General features: G+C 42.0%; 1 protein-coding gene across 3 annotated transcripts in view; it reads left to right on the forward strand.

Moving 5' to 3' along the window:
* The window catches only part of TNFRSF11B (TNF receptor superfamily member 11b), a 66,832-nt gene extending 60,922 nt beyond the window's left edge, over nt 1-5,910 (forward strand). For all 3 annotated transcript variants that reach the window (XM_032442892.2, XM_015856235.2, XM_015856234.3), the window contains 3 exons: nt 2,557-2,751; nt 3,171-3,395; nt 4,739-5,910. In XM_032442892.2, coding sequence (XP_032298783.2) covers nt 2,557-2,751; nt 3,171-3,395; nt 4,739-5,127 — 809 coding nt within the window. In that variant the 3' untranslated portion in view covers nt 5,128-5,910. The remainder of the gene's footprint in view (nt 1-2,556; nt 2,752-3,170; nt 3,396-4,738) is intronic.
* The last annotated feature ends 11,795 nt before the right edge of the window (nt 5,911-17,705 follow it).

The following is a 17,705-nucleotide window of genomic DNA, read 5'->3' on the forward strand; positions in this document are numbered from 1 at the left end:
CAGGCTCTTATCTCCCCGCTGTGCTGCCGCTTCCTGCAGGAGTGGGGGATTCCAGTCACCCTGGAGGGAGAGGCAGAAGGGCAACTGTGATGGGGCCCTGAACAAGAGCAGCCAGATAAGGAGTGAAGAAGCTGGCAAGGCTGGGGGATTGCTTTGTGCTCAGCAATGGATTGCCCGTTTATTTCCCTCTTCTGATGAAAAGGTTACAGGGGAACTTCTGAACGGACCAGCTTACCGTTTGCAGGGACTCTCCTCTCTTCCTCTTCCTTGCTGGTGAAACACAGAGTGTCTGTAGGGTGGAAAATTGCTAAAAGTTCAGGCTTCTCAGAAAAAGTAATTGCTGCTTGCTCAGGTGCAGGTGTTGGCTTGAGTTTTGTATCATCTGAAGCCTCCAGCAGTGGGTGTTGGGGAAGTGAATGCCACGGCAGCTGTGCATGCAGCCTTACTGAGCCCCTCTGCTGTTGGCTGCAGAAATTGGAGTGTTTGGGGGATTGACTGTAATCCAGGGCCTCTGATTTCCAGGTGTGCAGCAGCTAAAACTTTCCCCTTTGTTTTCACCTAGTGTCTGATGGAAGAAGTGCTAGATCATAGAATCATACAATCCTCAGAGTTGGAAGCGACCTTTAAAGGCCATCTAGTCCAGCTCCACTGCAATGAACAGGGATATGCACAGCTAGATCAGATAGCCCAGGGCCTGGTCCAACCTCTCCTTAAAAGTCTCCAGGGATGGGCAACTTGTATCAGTGCCTCACCACCCTCACTGTAAAAGACTCCTAATTTATATCTAACCTAAATCTAAATCTACCCTCTTTAAGCTTGAAGACATTTCTCTTTGTTCTATCAGAGCAGACCACGATAAAGAGTCTGTCCCCTTCTTTCCTGTAGATCTCCTCTAGATACCAAGAGGCTGCTCTCGGGTCACCTCACAGCCTTCTCTCCTCCAAGCTGAACAGCCCCAGCTCTCTCAGCCTGTCCTTGGAGGAGAGGTGTTCCATTCTTTGGACCATTTTTGCCACCCTCCTCTGAACGCACTCCAACAGGTCTATATCAGATCAGATGTATGCAAATATTATTCTTTATTTCATTGCTAGCTGAAAACTCATGATTCTTCTCTGAGGAAATATCTCAAATAACTAAAATTTACTTCACAACTAGTTCTGTAATAAACATCCACACGTAAATACTACCAAGATACACTAGATGGAGGCACTTTCATATTCAAATAAGGTTTCTAATTATTTGCAAATAATTTTAAGTTTATGTTAAGTAATGCAGTGTTATGTAGTAGAGCTTATGCACTTGCTTGTGTCTAAATAACTGTGAATTGAGTGAATATAAAGCAATTATTTGTGCTATTATTTTCAGTGATACTAGACTGAAATTTTTGTTTCAAAATACATGCATTAATTTCTTTTCTTCTGCATCAAAGTGATGAAATATTCTTCTTTTATCATATACTGATATATATATGAATGGCTTGGGCTAGAAGGGATACTAAGCCCACCCAGTTCAGGATTTGAGTCAGCTCAAGCTGCCTAGGGCCCTGTCTAACTTCACTTTGAATTCCTCAAGGGATGGTACACTCCAGATGGGGCTCCATGAGATCAGAGCAGAGGGGGACAATCCCTGTGCCTGCTGTCACCATTCTTCAGATGCAACCCGGGACACTGTTGGCCTCCTGGGACTGCAAGCACGCACTGCTGGCCCATGTTCAGTTTTTCACGCACCAGGACTTTACACCCAGTCTGTACATATATCCCTGACTCAAAGTGCGGCATCTTGCACTTGGCCATTTTGAACCTCATTAGGTCTGCTTTTTGAGCTTCTCTAGATGGCATCCTTTCCTTCAGTCATATCAACTGCACCACTCAGCATGGTGTCACCAGCAAATTTGCTGAGGGTATAGCTATGTCTTCTAAAGCACCATGTAAATAAATATATATGTATATTAAGCATTTTTCATATATTGGATGGGACTTTGAATATTTTATTGAAGCCAAAGAAAAAAATCAAAATGTTGGTGGAATTATGTTTCCCTGTATAATTTTATGCTTCAGAAGTGCCAATTATTATCAGAGGGTCTTTGGTTGTTATGTAGTTGAGTTATTTTTGGCATGAGCAGAAGTAATCCATTTGTGTAAGGTTCTCTGCAGATATTACAGAGTACAGTTTATCAGAGTGTCTTGTGCAATTATTTTACATGGTATTAGTAGGGATGAAAGATGAAGGTCAGACATCAGATAATATCTGAATAGATTCAAGTAATTAGTGACTTAAAGATCCTTACAGGAGTTGATAACAAGTATGTCTACGAGTTCTATTTATTCTGTTACTCCAGCGGGAACATCATTGTCTGAAAATTACTTATTTTTGAAACATAAAGTGTTGTTGTGTTTGTTTGTTTGTTCGTTTGTTTCCCATGATATGATTCCTTCACAGCAACAAGAAAAGCAGAAGTGACCACAAATTTAGAAAGAACATGTTTTTGTTTTTGTTTTTGTTTTTTACTGCTTGAGCTCGCATGTAATTGAGTGCATTGTTTTCTTGTTTCCACAGGTACTCCTGAGAGTGACACTGTTTGTAAAAGATGCCCAGAGGGATTTTTCTCCAATGAAACATCGTCCAAAGCAGTCTGTCAGAAGCACACAAACTGCAGTGCTCTGGGTTTCAAAACAGCATTAAAAGGAAATGCAGTTCGTGACAACATCTGTCAGGAAAATGCAGATACGTCACCTCAGAAATGTGGAATAGGTGTGTATCATATTAAACAAACTCTGAATACACATTTGACTGTCATCAATACGAATATATCAGCATTTATGATAAAAATAACTAGCCATTTGCCTGATATGGTAGTGGCTGGAGTCTTAATTCTTTTAGGCCATTCTACACAGAACTCAAGCTCAGAGAGCAACAACACTAAAGACCACTTCCTAGTTTCAGTGATTTGTATCTGTTTTTCCTTATTAACCTTGCTGCATTCTGTGTAGTCCAAAGACATGCAGGGCAACAGAGCTGACACTGACGAACATGTCATTTTACTCTGAGCACCCTGATCTAGCCGTAGTTGTTCCTGTTCATTGCAGTCAAGTTGGACTAGATGACCTTTAAGGGTCCCTTCCAACTCAAACAATTCTGTGATTCTATTTTGCTCTTTCTTTTTGTTTCAGATGTAACCCTGTGTGAAGAGGCTATGTTTAGGTTTGCTGTTCCTACTCATTTCACACCCAACTGGCTGAACACCCTCGCAGACAGTTTGCCTGGCACAAAGATCAGCACAGAAAATATCGAACGGATTAAACAAAGGCACAGTTCACAAGAGCAGACCTTCCAGCTTTTGAAATTATGGAAGCATCAAAACAAGGAGCAGGATACAGTCAAAAAGATTATTCAAGGTACCTGATATTGTTAGCACTTATACTGTGAGAAACCTTATTGGCATTTTAAAAATTGCTTGGGATCGAATCCCTCCTGGTGATGTGTTATGCTCTGAGGAGGCCCCTCAGGGCTTAGCAGAAATTTATTGATGCAGTAAGCACAGTGGAGCTGAGGGGAAGCAGGAAGGGAACCTTCCTGATCAGCTCAGAGGACTGACTTCTTCACAGATGCGTAGGCCCTTGGGAGTACATGTGGTGTCATGGCCCATATTCTCATTTGAGGCTGTACAGCATATGAAGAATTTTTATTAGATAGGGGGAAAGCATTTCCCACTGTTACATTTGAGCAGTGGTTGGAGTAGGATGTGTACAGCTGAGAGTGCAGTTTGGTTTTATTATGAAATGGAGAGTGACAGCTTGAACCAGGACATCTATACACAGAATAGGAACACTTGGGAATAAAGAACATACAGACATGCTTTCTCTTCTTTTTCCCTTCCGGGACCTATTTGTCATGCCAACTGACTGCTTTGTTTGTGCTGAATCTGCCAAGACAGGTGTCAAAGTTGAAGCAGTACCACAATGTTAACATGGGGGTTGTATGAAAGTCAGGCTAACTCTTTTCATGTAAGCCACCATCAACAACCACCACATTTGAATGACCTTTTGTCTACTGGGAATAGATGATAGAAAAATGTTACAGAAATGTTTTTGCCTCTCCTTTTAAATATTTATGGCGATGTCAGATTGTACAGTGTCTAGAACACTTCAAAACCTAAAATGACTATTTTAGCAAAGCTTGCCTAAATATTTCTGAGGAAGAATAAATTTTTTATTCACTGGAACCAAATATTAGAAGTCCTACCATGTACACAGAACACTGTACAAGATAAATGAAACAGGCTTATGGAAATAAATACTTGCTAGTAACTTGCTATATAACAAAGACTTGCTAGTGTGTAATTTGGGACTGTTTGTACTTGCAAAGTTAATGAAATTCTTAAGTTCTTTTCAGTATTGGAGCTTTGAAAAGCCAGTATTGCTGTAAGAACTACTTGAAATATATTTAAAAAAACAAAAAACCAAAAACAAACAAAACACAAAAACAAACAAATTGAGAAAAAATATTCACCGTGTTATTTTGGAAGCTTTTTTGCAGGTCATTGTAAAGTTTTCATGCATTGTAGAATCATAGAATCACAGAATGGCTTGGGTTGGAAGGGAACTCAAGGTCCCTTCCACCAAACTCCAATCCCCCTGCAGCAGGCAGGGCCGCCAACCTCCACATTTAATACTAGACCAGGCTGCCCAGGGCCCCATCCAAATTGTACTTATGTCTCTTCTCTTTTTGCTTTCTACAGACATTGATCTTTGTGAAAATACTGTCTTAAAGCATCTTGGCCAACCAAATCTCACCTTTGAACATCTCAACACACTGATGGCAAGTCTGCCAGGCAAGAAAGTGGGAAAAGAAGATATCGAGCGCACAATGAAATTGTGCCAGCGTGCAGAGCAAGTTCTGAAGCTCCTCAATCTGTGGAGAATAAAGAATGGAGACCAGGACACCATTAAAGGTTTAACGTATGGAATGAAGCACTTGAAAACGTACCACTTCCCAAAAAGAATCATCCAAAGTCTGAAGAAAGTCATTAAGTTTCTTCACAGATTTACAATGTATAGATTATACCAGAAACTCTTTTTAGAAATGGTAGGGGATCAACTTAAATCAGTGAAAGTAAGATGTGTCTAATTCCAGTTATTTTTTGTTCTCCACTGACACTTTTTCCCTAATTACTGCCAGCAGTAATTAAACTGGAACGTTGTTTCCCTACATTATCTCTTTCTATTTATAGAAATGCCAGACTGGAATAGCTCTAAGTCTTCTGCAGTGTTCTTGGAGGTTTTTTATTGTGTTATTTGTTTGTTCTCTTGGTTGGTTTTTGTTGTTGTTGTTGTTGTTCTTAATCACTTTTGTAAAAGCTATTAACCTGTTGATAACACTAAGAGCCTGGTTCTGCATTTTCGCACATCCAGAGTTGAAAAGTCCCACTGTAGTCACTAGAGGAGAAAAGAATGCTGGACCAGGCTCTAATGCAGTATTTGCTATTTATATTCTTTGAGATATAAACAGTTTTGTTGTACATATTTATTAAGTTAAATGGAAATTGTATGAGACTGAATTTGGGGGAGAGAAATGAAAAGCACACTGTATATTTTCTAGTTAAACAAAAATGATCCCATATATTTTTCTGGCAAAATTTTGTAGCATGCTCTTAAAAAAAAAATCTTTATTTCTTTACATTTGGTATTTAAAGAAGTATTATTACTTAGTTGTATTTGTATAACTTGTGTTATCTTTGGGTAGGGATGTTTTAATTTATCCAATGATTTTATCTCAAATGTGGTGAAAATGTAAGTGACCTGAATATTTAAATATTCTGTGAGGAAGTGAATGTATCATATTTAAGAAGCTGGATTTTTACATAGAGTTTCATAATCTTATTTTATAAAACAATTAAATTTTTCAGATTGCTTTTTGACTGCTGTTTTACTCCTGACTCTGAAGTAGGAACTACTAACAAAGACATTCCCTGCGGATTTCAATGCTTATCTTGGGCTTGGCTCTCCACTGCTCTCTGCCTGGTGCAGTAGTTAATATGTGAGCCAAGTAAATATTGACCAGCACTGGATTTTCATGGTTAATGTACAGGTGTAACAGAATGTACGAAGTATTAGAGTATCCAAGTTCAGATGGCCCAGGCAGATGTGATGCAACCAGTTACAACTCTATAGAATTGTCAACATACGTGGCCCAGCATCACTCTTGGTCTGGCGTCATTCTTGGAGAGCTCACAACCTTTGCCCTGACCACAGCTTGTAATTTCATGGAGGAAAGATGATGCACTGACCCTGCTGAGCTTGGAAAGCCTCACTTATTGCCTCTGTATTTAAAGGAAGTGAGCAAAGAGAGGTCACATATAAAAAAAAAAAATCACTTACTTTTGCCCTCAGCTGCAGAATGAGGCACCTGCAGAGAGATGGGCAACTAAAAATGGGAGCAGAGAGAATATGAATGCTGTTACTAAGATCTCAAATAGTTTTAAGGACTTCTGATCTTTCACAGTGCAAGCTAAAGGCTTTGGTGGCTGCAGGGAGAGACTGCTCTGTTTCTTTCTTCCATCTACATGAACGGAGCTTAGATATTCAACATATTCCTTTCCCTCGTGTAAAGGAAGGAAAAGCCATTAACCTTGTGTGACAAATATTTCAGTGCAGCAGATGATAGGATTTTAAGCAAAGAATGAGGAAGAGAATCTTGGTAGAAGTGATTGGTTCTCATCACAAGAGCTCTCTTACATAGAGTGCAAATGAGATATATTGCCTTAAAATACTTGGGTTTCATATTTCTCTGAATTTTCACATCACTTTTGGGATTCAAGAGCAAGTATTAAGTAATAGACTCTTTTTTATATTTCACATGCTAGATATTAACATCTCATTTATCAGCATAGCTGAAAAATGATGTTAAACACACAGAAAAATATCCTACTTTTGCCTTAGTTCATTTGAAATCAGTTTCACGCATTTACAACGGGAGCTGTTAGACAATGATACAAACATATAACTAAACAGGTTGAAAGATGATAACAATAGAGTCTCAAATTAGAAAACAGCTCAGATTTTTCCAGGCTTCTGCCAGGTGTGGAAGTTTGGGATGCAGGTATTAAAAATAGAATCCTCGTCCTGCTGCCAGCACCATTAGAGTGCTACAGCACAGCGGAGAGGAATGCTTCACACCTCCTGAAACATTTCCCTCTTAACCCTTTCTATGTCAGATCTATCTAATACAAGAACTGAGCATTTGGTGACATACTTACAGTCTCAAGAAGCAATGTGGTAAAAATATCTGGAATGGATTTATCAGAGCTGAAAGGCCAGTGGACAACACAGATGCTTCTTGCTCAACACTTGACACAATTTAATCTTTTTTTAATGAATGCATTTAAACTACTGCATTGCAACTAACTATGTATAATTTGTTATAAATAACATAGTAAGTGTTTGTGGACCTTCGTGAATAACATTACTGCAGAAGATGCTCAGAGCCATTGAGTATGAATAAGTCATGCTGTAGCTGCCCTGTGCAATACTTCAGAACACCTGTATTTAGTTTTCCTTTGTAACTTCAGTGTTAAACTATTACCTGTGCTTTGTAAAATAAGATTTATTTATTTGTTTGTTTATTGCCCAGACAGAAAGGTATGTTCTTGATGAATTATACTTTTTAATTCAGCTAACCAGGGGTCCACATCAAGTTAGGGACTTCTCAGCCAGCTATGCCTCATTTATCAATTCAGCTTTGCTCAGCTGGAAGGAATCATACACTTCACATGGTGAGCAGCCGATGCCTTAACTGTATTCCCTTCCCCAAAGAGCCTCCAGCCCAAAATAGCCAAGACAAACAAAAGCAAGACCCGAGATAATGAGGGAGAGATGAGGCAAACAGAAGTGGGAGGGCTGCTTGGAAAAAAATGTGGGTTTGGGGGGTGGTTTGTTTTCAAGGAAGGTTGCAGGAGGAAAGAGGAGGTGTGAGGTGGGAAAGGAGGGAGACTTGAGGGATGGGGGCATGCAACAGCAGCCAGAGCTAAGGCTTGGGGTGTCCGGAGGAGGGATGCTGTGCTCCAGGTGCTTTGACCAGGGTAGCTGTGCCTGTTCCCTTCTCAGCCTTACTTTGGGCCAGGGTCAGGTGAAGGGGGATGTTTGGTCAGGCCCCAGCTAGTGGGGATGTTAAAAAGCAATACAAAAGTCTTAAAACAGAACCTTGCAATCCCAAAGCCTTCTATAACCCATTTTTTAATCTAATCTATTTCTTTTTTTTTTTTTTTTCTTTTTTTTTTTTTGAGACTGTCTTCCAGTGAGGCAGACCTCCGTGTCTCAGAAAATACAAGATGTTTTGAGGTAGATGAGAAATTAAAGAACAAACTAGATACTGAGCTCTTTAATCATCTGATATTTTACACTGTGCACATCACTGAGCACAATAAATTCCTGGTCCCCAACTGTCACTCGTGAATGCTCTCATTGAAAAATTGCCAATCAATAATATTGTCTGCTATAGCCTGAACATTTTAGATAGTCCTTGATATTTGATAACTCTTAAAAAGTTAAGATAGATAATGAAGGCTCCAAAGATTGGTTAGGGGTGTGCTGCATCTCTAACCAAACACTGTGCACACACACACTCACACGCACTTGCACTCACACACCGTGAATACAACTTGTACCAGAGCTTTGACAGGCTGCAGTGATGAAATCAATCCAACCAACACCCTTCATCACCCTCAGACATCCATCTGCACATCCTGCCACGATGTCAGCGTTGCAGTCTCCAAGGCTGAAGTGTCTGATTTGCTTGTAAATCTCCTTCAAAGTCCCTGAATTTTGAGCTTTGAATTAATTCCAAATGGTGTCTCAGAAGTAAGCAGAATTTTGTAGAAAAAAATAAATTTCTGCAGACTACCAGAAATGATTCAACTTGGGGCAAATGTCAAATATGGGAAATACCCACTCTTCAAAATATTTCTTCACTGATACGATGTGATGAGATAAGGGAAGGGGGGGATGGGTAATAATAATAATAATAATAAAAGAGTTTTATATTTTTCTTCATTCTTCCTGGGCGGTAGAGCCAATATTGGCCATACTTGGTGATAGAAATGTCTATAAAGCAAAGGATGTAGTTGCTGTGGAAGTGACTGCTCCCCATGAAGTCAAAGGTCTACATTATCTAGGGGCAAAGGCTACTGCAGTGGGCTCAGAACTGCAATGAACTGAGTAATTCCAGTTTTCTATTAGAATTGGGGAAAAGTAAAGTAGTTGAATGCAACTTGGACATAGTTTATTCCTCCCATCATCAAATACAATCCCTTGTATTTATGGTAACTTTGCGTAGGATTCCTCTGTTTGTCTTTTCACATTTAAAAAAAGTTCTTTCATAGTACCACATTATTTTTTTTTAAAATCACCCTGACCTTTAGTACCTAGGAAGTTGTTTAAAAGGAACCACATGATGAAAGATTGTGGCTTTGGCAATATTTCACATATGAAGAGAGCTGGGTGGGGTTCAATAACCATGAACACAGAAAGTTCTGGAGGATAATTTTCTCTCTTTTTTTCCCCTTAATCTAAGAGGGAAAGCCTTCATCCACCTCTAAATATCTAAATAAACCTTCTGACAACTAGGACATGGTTCTGATTGTGCAGATCTTTCTCAGCACACAAAGCAAGATTTCTTTCTGTTGATATTATTGATGGATTGGTATTTGTATCATGCCTGAGCTTTGTCTATGACACTTAGGATGAGTGAAATGGTGAATCCTAAAAGATGAGTAGTCCCACTGCAATGGAAACTCATTGTCAATAAGAGATGGATTAGATCTTTGCCTTGAAGTGAGTCAGAGAGATCAAAGATCAAGGTGCCTGAATACCACGGGGCTTGCAGGAGCTTGGCCAGAACAAGGGAAGACGAACATAGATCCACATTTGCGGGAAGGGCGTCCACACTCAGGAGATGCGTCAACGCTTCAAGAAGGGTGTGTTTTTTGGATGGCAACAAAATAAGCTGAGAGTGGCTGGCAGCAGGTGAAGCCAGCGGGAAACCAGGCTATTCCGGTCTCCAGGAGGTAGAGAAGAGCAGCTTGGTTTTATACAGCGTGGGCTGGAAGACAGCACAAGGATTCAAGGAATGGGTAGTTACTGCTGGTCAGAGGTGTTTTGAAAGTCTAACAAGACCGACTTGATGAAAAGTTATACAGACGGGGAAGATCTCGTTGAGAGCAGCCCTGCAGAGGAGAACTTGGGGGTCCTGATGGATGAGAGGCTGGACATGAGCCAGCAATTTGTGCTTGCAGCCTGGAAGACCAACTGTGTTCTGGGCTTCATTGAAAGAGGAGTGGCTGGAAGGGAGAGGGAGGTGATTGTCTCCCTATACTCAGCTCCTGTGAGGCCCTATCTGCAGTACTGTGTCCAGGCCTGGGGGCCACCAGTGCAGGAAGGACATGGAGGTCTTGGAGCGGGTCCAGAGGAGGGCCACTAAGATGATCAGAGGGCTGGAGCACCTCTCCTTATGAGGAAAGGTTGAGAGAACTGGGCTTGTTTAGCTTGGAGAAGAGAAGGCTCTGAGGAGACATCACTGAAGGGAGCATATAAACAGGAGGGGGAATAACTGTTTACAAGGGTACATAGTGACAGAATGGGGGAAATGGTTTTAAACTGAGACAGGGGAGGCTTAGGCTAGATACTAAGAGGAAGTTTTTCACACAGGGGGTGGTGACACACTGGAACAGGTTGCCCAAGGAGGTTGTGGCTGCCCCATCCCTGGAGGCATTCAAGGCCAGGCTGGATGTGGCTCTGGGCAGCCTGGTCTGGTGGTTGGCGACCCTGCACATAGCAGGGGGGTTGAAACTGCATTATCATTGTGGTCCTTTTCAACCCAGGCCATTCTGTGATTCTGTGATTCTATGAAAACACAAGAAGTCAGGGAAACAATGCAGGAAAATTCCTCTGTGCCTCCAAACGTGTGCCTCTCTTGAAATAATCACAAAAAAACCTGCTCAAGAAACAGGTATACCTTAATTGAAAGGAAGAGATTGCTTTGCAATTAAGGACCAAGAGCTCGTAGCAGTTGTAGGGTGATTTTCTGTAGACTGGGATTGCTCACAGGCAAATGGTAGCAACCACAAGTTGATCAACAGCAAGCTGTAAAAGTGGGGACCTAGTGATGCTCCCAGATTCTTTGCACCCTGCAAGGGCTCTGACAATTTAAATTCAACACAAGGATGCCCAATCCCACAGAAAAGGCTTCAGATCTGCCAGATGAAACTGTATTTGTGAAACATGGACTCATAGCCTAGCTGTACCTCCTGATACAATGCACACAAAACACCCACCCTTTTGGGTGCAGATGGTTGCTCCACTTCTTTGCCACACCTGGTGCTGCTGATTCCCTCCTGCCCATGAGCAGGTCCAGGCAGGAGGAGGCTGCCAGGCTTAATTCCCTCCTTCCCAGTCTTGAGAGGCTGCTGGGAAGAGGCCTGACTGAGACTGGGATAGAGAGGATGCTCCCATACTCTGCCCCCACCTTGGACAGGACCTAAGCTTTACCTCCTGACATAACCCACCATTCTGCTATCAGCATAGTGGCTCAGCCCTCAAAAAAAGGATGGGAGGGCCATGGTGGGTGATTCTGGTGGTGAGGATGTGGCCATGGTGGATGATTCTGGTGGTGAGGATGTGGCTTGAGGACAGAGGAGAGCTGGTGGGTGCCATGCAGTGCATAGAATCATTAAGGTTGGAAAAAATCACAAGGATCGTGTAATTTGACCATCAATCTATGCCTGTGACTGCTCTAGACCATATCACTGTGTTCAACACCTACCCTTTTCTTGAAAAGCTGTAAACAGATTGTTCCAGTGGCTGATAACTCTTTCTGAGAAGTTTTTCCTCATATTCAATCTGAACCTCCCCTGGTGCAACCTGTGGCTGTCAACTCTCATCCTGTACCTATTACCTGGAAGAAGAGGCCAACACCCACCTCACCACAACCTCCTCTCAGGGAGCGGCAGAGAGAATAAGGCCTCCTATGAGCCTCCTCTTCTCAAACTGAACAATCCCAGTTGCCTCAGCTGCTCTCCATAAGATTTGTGCTCCAGACACTTCACAGCTTCGATACCTTTCTTTGAATGTATGTGGACATGAGGTGGAATATAGTCCCTAAAATGCTGTGTGCCTCCAGAGCAGCATCACTGCTCCCCCATGTGCCCCCAGAGGTAATGGGCCCTGTTCCTTTGTTCCCAGTTTGAGTCCACACAGATCTGGAGTTCACAGAATTCTATGAGCATGAGGCCAATGAGAAAAGATAAGTATGTAAAGCAGAAAGTGAGTCTGGGCAGCCAGCAGTTGCTTAGGGACTGGAATGATGTCTGTGACCCATGGAGCCCTGGATTCATTTATCAGCCAGAATAAACAGTCACTTCTGTAGCTAATTTTGTAACCCAAGTATGACAGTAAGCCTGAAACTAGCTCACATATTCCATTTTTATTAATGATACCCTGACGTGCAGCATATCCTGACCAGGGGAGCCTGGGAAGTTTTAATCAGCACACAGAGGAGCTCTTATATCACTAATTTCAGAGCCTGGAGCATGAGAATGAACACTGTATTTTACCCAGCTGTAAGAATCTGTAAGGATTATAAAGCCCACAGGTTTGCCCTTTTCTTTCAAAGACAAAAAAAAAAAAAAAAAAGAACATTTCTTCTTATTTTAACTGCAATAACCTCATATTAACTCCAGAAGTTCCTTAGAAGCAGCAAACCTCTTCCTGCAGTGACACTGAATGCTGGCACACTGTGCCCGGTGCCTGCAGCACAGCGTTGGCCTGCTGTGGGGCTGGACTTCACCTGTTCTGCCTGAGGCTCTATCAGCCCCTTGTTCAGCACTGCAAACACTGCAAATTCAAAATCATATGCCTTATGTTTGGGGTTTTATTCAGTTAAACTAACTGAGCAACAGGACCTACTGAACACATTTTACTCATGCAATGCTGTCCAGCAGCTCGCAATGGAGGGCAGTGCCATACTATTGCTCTGCATTTGCAAGGTGCTTTGGAAACTACACTTCTTCCCTCAAACATCTTTCCCCTCCCCCTGGCACCACCGTGAGAGGGTGGTTGCAGTCCTGAAGGGTGTAGGACAAACTCAGACACTCACAGAATGCTGAATAAGAAGAATCTGGCAACAAAGATGCCTGGGTTATTTGAAAGGTAATGACTATGAAAACCCTTCAAGTGGGAAAATACAGTCCAGAGAAGAATCATCATCGCTCCCACAGTGCAGGTATTATAAGATCTATAATATGCTCCAGTGAAATTGGAGCAACAATAAATCCAACACACATACAAAGCATCCATCCTCTTTTCTGGTTGGCCCTGCTTAAGGTTAAAATGCCTATGAGCAAATACTTAATCAGCAGCTTCCTGAGTTTCCTATCATGCCTCAGAGATTCCTTTCCCATAGAATGTTTAATGGTAGGAATCAATGTGCACTTCCAGAGTTGGCTAATTAAGCAGCAAATTTAAAAGATTATGAGAAGACAATTCCTACCATTCCTCCACAGTCACCTGTGCTCCTCTTTTGCAGGAGAGCAGTCAGTAGATTTAAAATTCAGCCCTGGAGATGTTTAACCTCCTCCAGAGATGTCCCTGTTCAGCAGGTAGTACTCAGAAATGCCTGGAGGGAGATGGAGCCATTTCCCCTCCTCCTGAGCAATATAGTGAGGTCTTGGTAAGGTGTCCCCTGGGTAGACAATGGGTCCTTGGCTCACCTACACAATGATAGGCAGCGTTTTTTTTTTAATCTTCTAAATCTAAGGTGTTTTCCAAAAGAAATCCCAAATCATTGAGACATAATGAGACAGCAGTGTTTCCCTGAAAAATCCCAAGTATTGAGCCTTGTGGGAAAGGATGCTGACTCACAGGTCCTGGTGGCTCAAAGCACAGCCCTGCTGTCACTGTTGGGAGCTCACTTCAGGAAGGAGGAAGAAAGCTGTATAAGTAGGACAGAGGGAGGAAAGGAGAACTTTGTGTCTTCTTGTGATTAAAGGCACACTGTAAGGAAGGTGAGTTTAGACTTTATATATGTATATATATATAGGTATTTAGCTGATCTGAGTATGTTTTATTCAGTTTTCTGTGGTGTGTCTGAGGAATATAAATTACATATTAAATTTTGGTGGGTCTAGAGCCCTGAACAGAGTCTTATCATAGAATCATTGAGCTTGAAGGGACCTTTAAGATCATCTAGTTCCAACCCCTGCTATAGGTAGGGGCACCTCCCTCTAGACCAGGTTGCTCAAAGCTCCATCCAGCCTGGCCTACTCTAAATGTACTCTCTTCTGGTTTAAAGCCATTTTCCCTCATCCCATAGCTACGTACCCTAATAAAAAGTCCCTCCCCAACTTTCTTGTCAGCCCCATTCAGGTACTGGAAGGCCACTGTAAGGTCATCTCACAGCCTTCTTCTCTTCTCTTCTCTTCTCTTCTCTTCTCTTCTCTTCTCTTCTCTTCTCTTCTCTTCTCTTCTCTTCTCTTCTCTTCTCTTCTCTTCTCTTCTCTTCTCTTCTCTTCTCTTCTCTTCTCTTCTCTTCTCTTCTCTTCTCTTCTCTTCTCTTCTCTTCTCTTCTCTTCTCTTTTCCAAAAAACCTGAAATGGAGGAGAAAGTACTTGTTTGTATCGGATGTGTTAGAAAACTGCCTTCTGTGGACGGCGCCTGATGTACAGTGTGGTGTCCATTGTGTCGGTTCTATGCCTCATGGGCAGAAGGATAAGACAATTTTAACCCCATGGAATGTAGTTTTGCATATTACATTTCTTCTTGGTTATGATTTAATGTCTTGCAGCCATTTCGATCCTGAAAACAGCAAGGACCAGAGAAATTCTTGTGGAAGCTCAGATTTCAGCTTCACTGGCTGCTCATTTCTCCCTCCAGGCTACTGTTTGCTGGTGGTGCTGAAGGGGAATTTTGAGCCCACAGAGACGGGCATCTGATTGCCCAATGAATCTCTGGTCTATACTCATGTGTCTGGTTTAAGTCTGGTCTACAAAGCAAGCTCTTTTTTTGTGAATTTCACTGTGAAGAGAAATTTAATCTTTCATTTGAGATCTGATTCTGGTCTTGCTCTGATTTGGTGTAGCATGGCTGCCTATATTGACCTGGAGTTTTATTTCATTTATTGAAAGTTTGAGAGCAGCTCTTCTGCACTGGGCTGAACAAACCCAGGGATTTCAACCTCTCCTCATATGCCTTACGCTCTAGACACTTCACCATCTTTATGGCCCTCCTTTGGATGCTCTCTGTTAGTTTTATGTCCTTCTTATATTGTGACACCCAAAACTGCACCCAGCGATGATGTTGAGGCTGCACCAGCACAAACCAGTGCAGGACAATCCTGGCAATCTGAGAATTCATGTTGCCAAGGCTTCCTCAGTCCTAACAGTCACTTCTCCAGTGTTTTCTTGAGATGCGACTTTTGTTTCCTTTTAAAAGACGATTAAACCAATATTGGTGTACTCGAAGAGGAGAAGAGAAGTACTTCATATTCTCAACATCATCTATAGATAACACTTCACATCTTGCTGCTCAACCCAACACCTTTGCACTTTAAAGGATTAGGCATTGTGGTTTGCTTAAACAAGACCAGGGAGTGAGTTCTGTCTCAGCTGCGCACTATCTTTACGTATCTGGCCGATGCTCTGCTCCATTCCCACAGCCCTGGCAGGGCCATTGCTGCTGGGAGGGAGAGCCTCTGGTGTTTTGGCCATGCATGACTTCCCCTTACTCTGTCTGAAGGGCTGAGGGCCCCCTGCTGAGAGAGTCAATGGGTTTATATTGTTCACATGGGAAAATCTGAACGAACTCTTGAATGCAAAGCCAGGGGTTAAACTGAGATTTTCCTTCTGAAGAGACTCCTTTATTTTAAGTTAAGCAGGTAATTCTGTTCCCCTCATCCCAGCCAAGAAAGGAAAAGAAAAAAAGAGAGGAAATGTAGTACGCTCAACTTCAAGGACTTCAGATTTAAAAAGAGGGAGACAGAGAGAAACACATTATTTTTATTTTCTAAACATAAAAGAGCTGGACTGATTTAAATGGAAGCCAACTCCACTTGAATACAGTGGGTGGAATGGTTCCACGAAAGCCGTGTATGTCTGCAATATCCGAAGAAAAAGAGAATGAAAGTGTACTTAAACCTTTAGAAATAATTAAGTCATATGTTTCTGATTATACAACAAATGGTTGGATTAGATTGCTTGGAAGTCCGGGGGACAGAAAATAAATGTTACCTTTCATTGTGTATAGTACTGTGGATATATTTTCTGAGATGAAAGTGGTACAGAAAACATTTCCCTTAGCAGGCATTATCACAGGCAATTTGCAGGGCATGGACAGAACTGCTTAATTCCTCTGTGTATAAAGGACACAATGTACTGTCCTAAAACTGCCTGCTATGAAGAAAGACACGAGAAAGTGGGGGCTGAAAACATCTCTGTGTTCCTGGCTGCAACAGCTCTCTTCTGTCAATTGCCTCCATCTTCTGCCAGAGACGACTGTGGGGACCAAAATGGGGAGCAAGTGGTTTATTTTAAGTGAAGGCAGCATTTATGGTTTTCCTCATTTTCTCCTTGGCTTAGATCCTCATTTTAAAAGATTCCCGATTTTCTGCATTATGACACATTTGACTTGTACAGGTCCACATCCTGTTTTCTGTCCTATCGTACCCATGTCTTTCCATGCATTCAGGTGGGTCTGTGTGGGACAGCCATGTACAGCCCCTTTATGGAGTCAGGTTAGTGAAGCAAATGCACTGACCAAGACATCCAAAATAAACAGGGCTCAAAGTTGCAAAGTAAGAAGGATTTTGCCTGCAATTCTGACTCTCTTTAGAAGAAAAGCCAAACTCCAAAGAGAGTTGGCAGAAGGTACAGAAAGGAGCTTTTCTTACCAAGCAAGAGCAACAGTCGAGTGTTGGATTGATTGCTTTCACTTTTTTTCACCTGGATTGGGTTATCCAGCTTAATTTATTTTATATTTATTCCAGACAAAAAATACTGGATTTCTATTCAGCTGGCACTTGAAGAATCTTTTACTTGACATTGTTTAAGACTGTCTGTTATTTCGAAGCATAACTCTTTTCTGTGGCAAAAAAAAAAATGAATAATTGTAACTTCTATGGAAATTCTGAAAAGAGCATTCATGGAGAAAATCCGTTATCTGGCCCCTTCTGGAAGAAAGGGCTTCATTCCTTAATAGCTGCTGATGTTCCTGTTTGCAGCCTGTGTGCATTCATATGGCCTAAAGTAAATAAGGACCTTTATACTTGGGGAGTGCAACTTGTCCCTCTTCCTTTGGCACTGGAGTAGATTATAGGGTGAGGAATGATGTAAGGATGAAATGCTTCAGAAGAGGTGACATTTAAAAAGAGCTGAGGTTGGACCCATATCGAGGATCTGATCCACCTTTTCGATTCTGGAACACTTCTGGGGTCCAGGCTTTCAGATCTACCTCAGTGCCTATGAGTACACAAAAACCTCTCTATTTGCTCTCCCATCTCCATCACAGGTTGCTCTGGGACTGTGAAGTCTCCTCCTTGGAGGTCTCCAAAAGTCACATGAATATGGCCCTGGGCCCCCTGCTCTGAATGCTAGAGCAGGGGTTGGGCCAGATGGACCCAGAGGTCCCGGCCAACTTCAGCCATTATGTGATTCTATGATTCTT

Source organism: Coturnix japonica, chromosome 2, assembly GCF_054131305.1.
Source record: "Coturnix japonica strain WE chromosome 2, WE-NBRP24, whole genome shotgun sequence".
Classification (NCBI taxonomy): domain Eukaryota; kingdom Metazoa; phylum Chordata; class Aves; order Galliformes; family Phasianidae; genus Coturnix; species Coturnix japonica.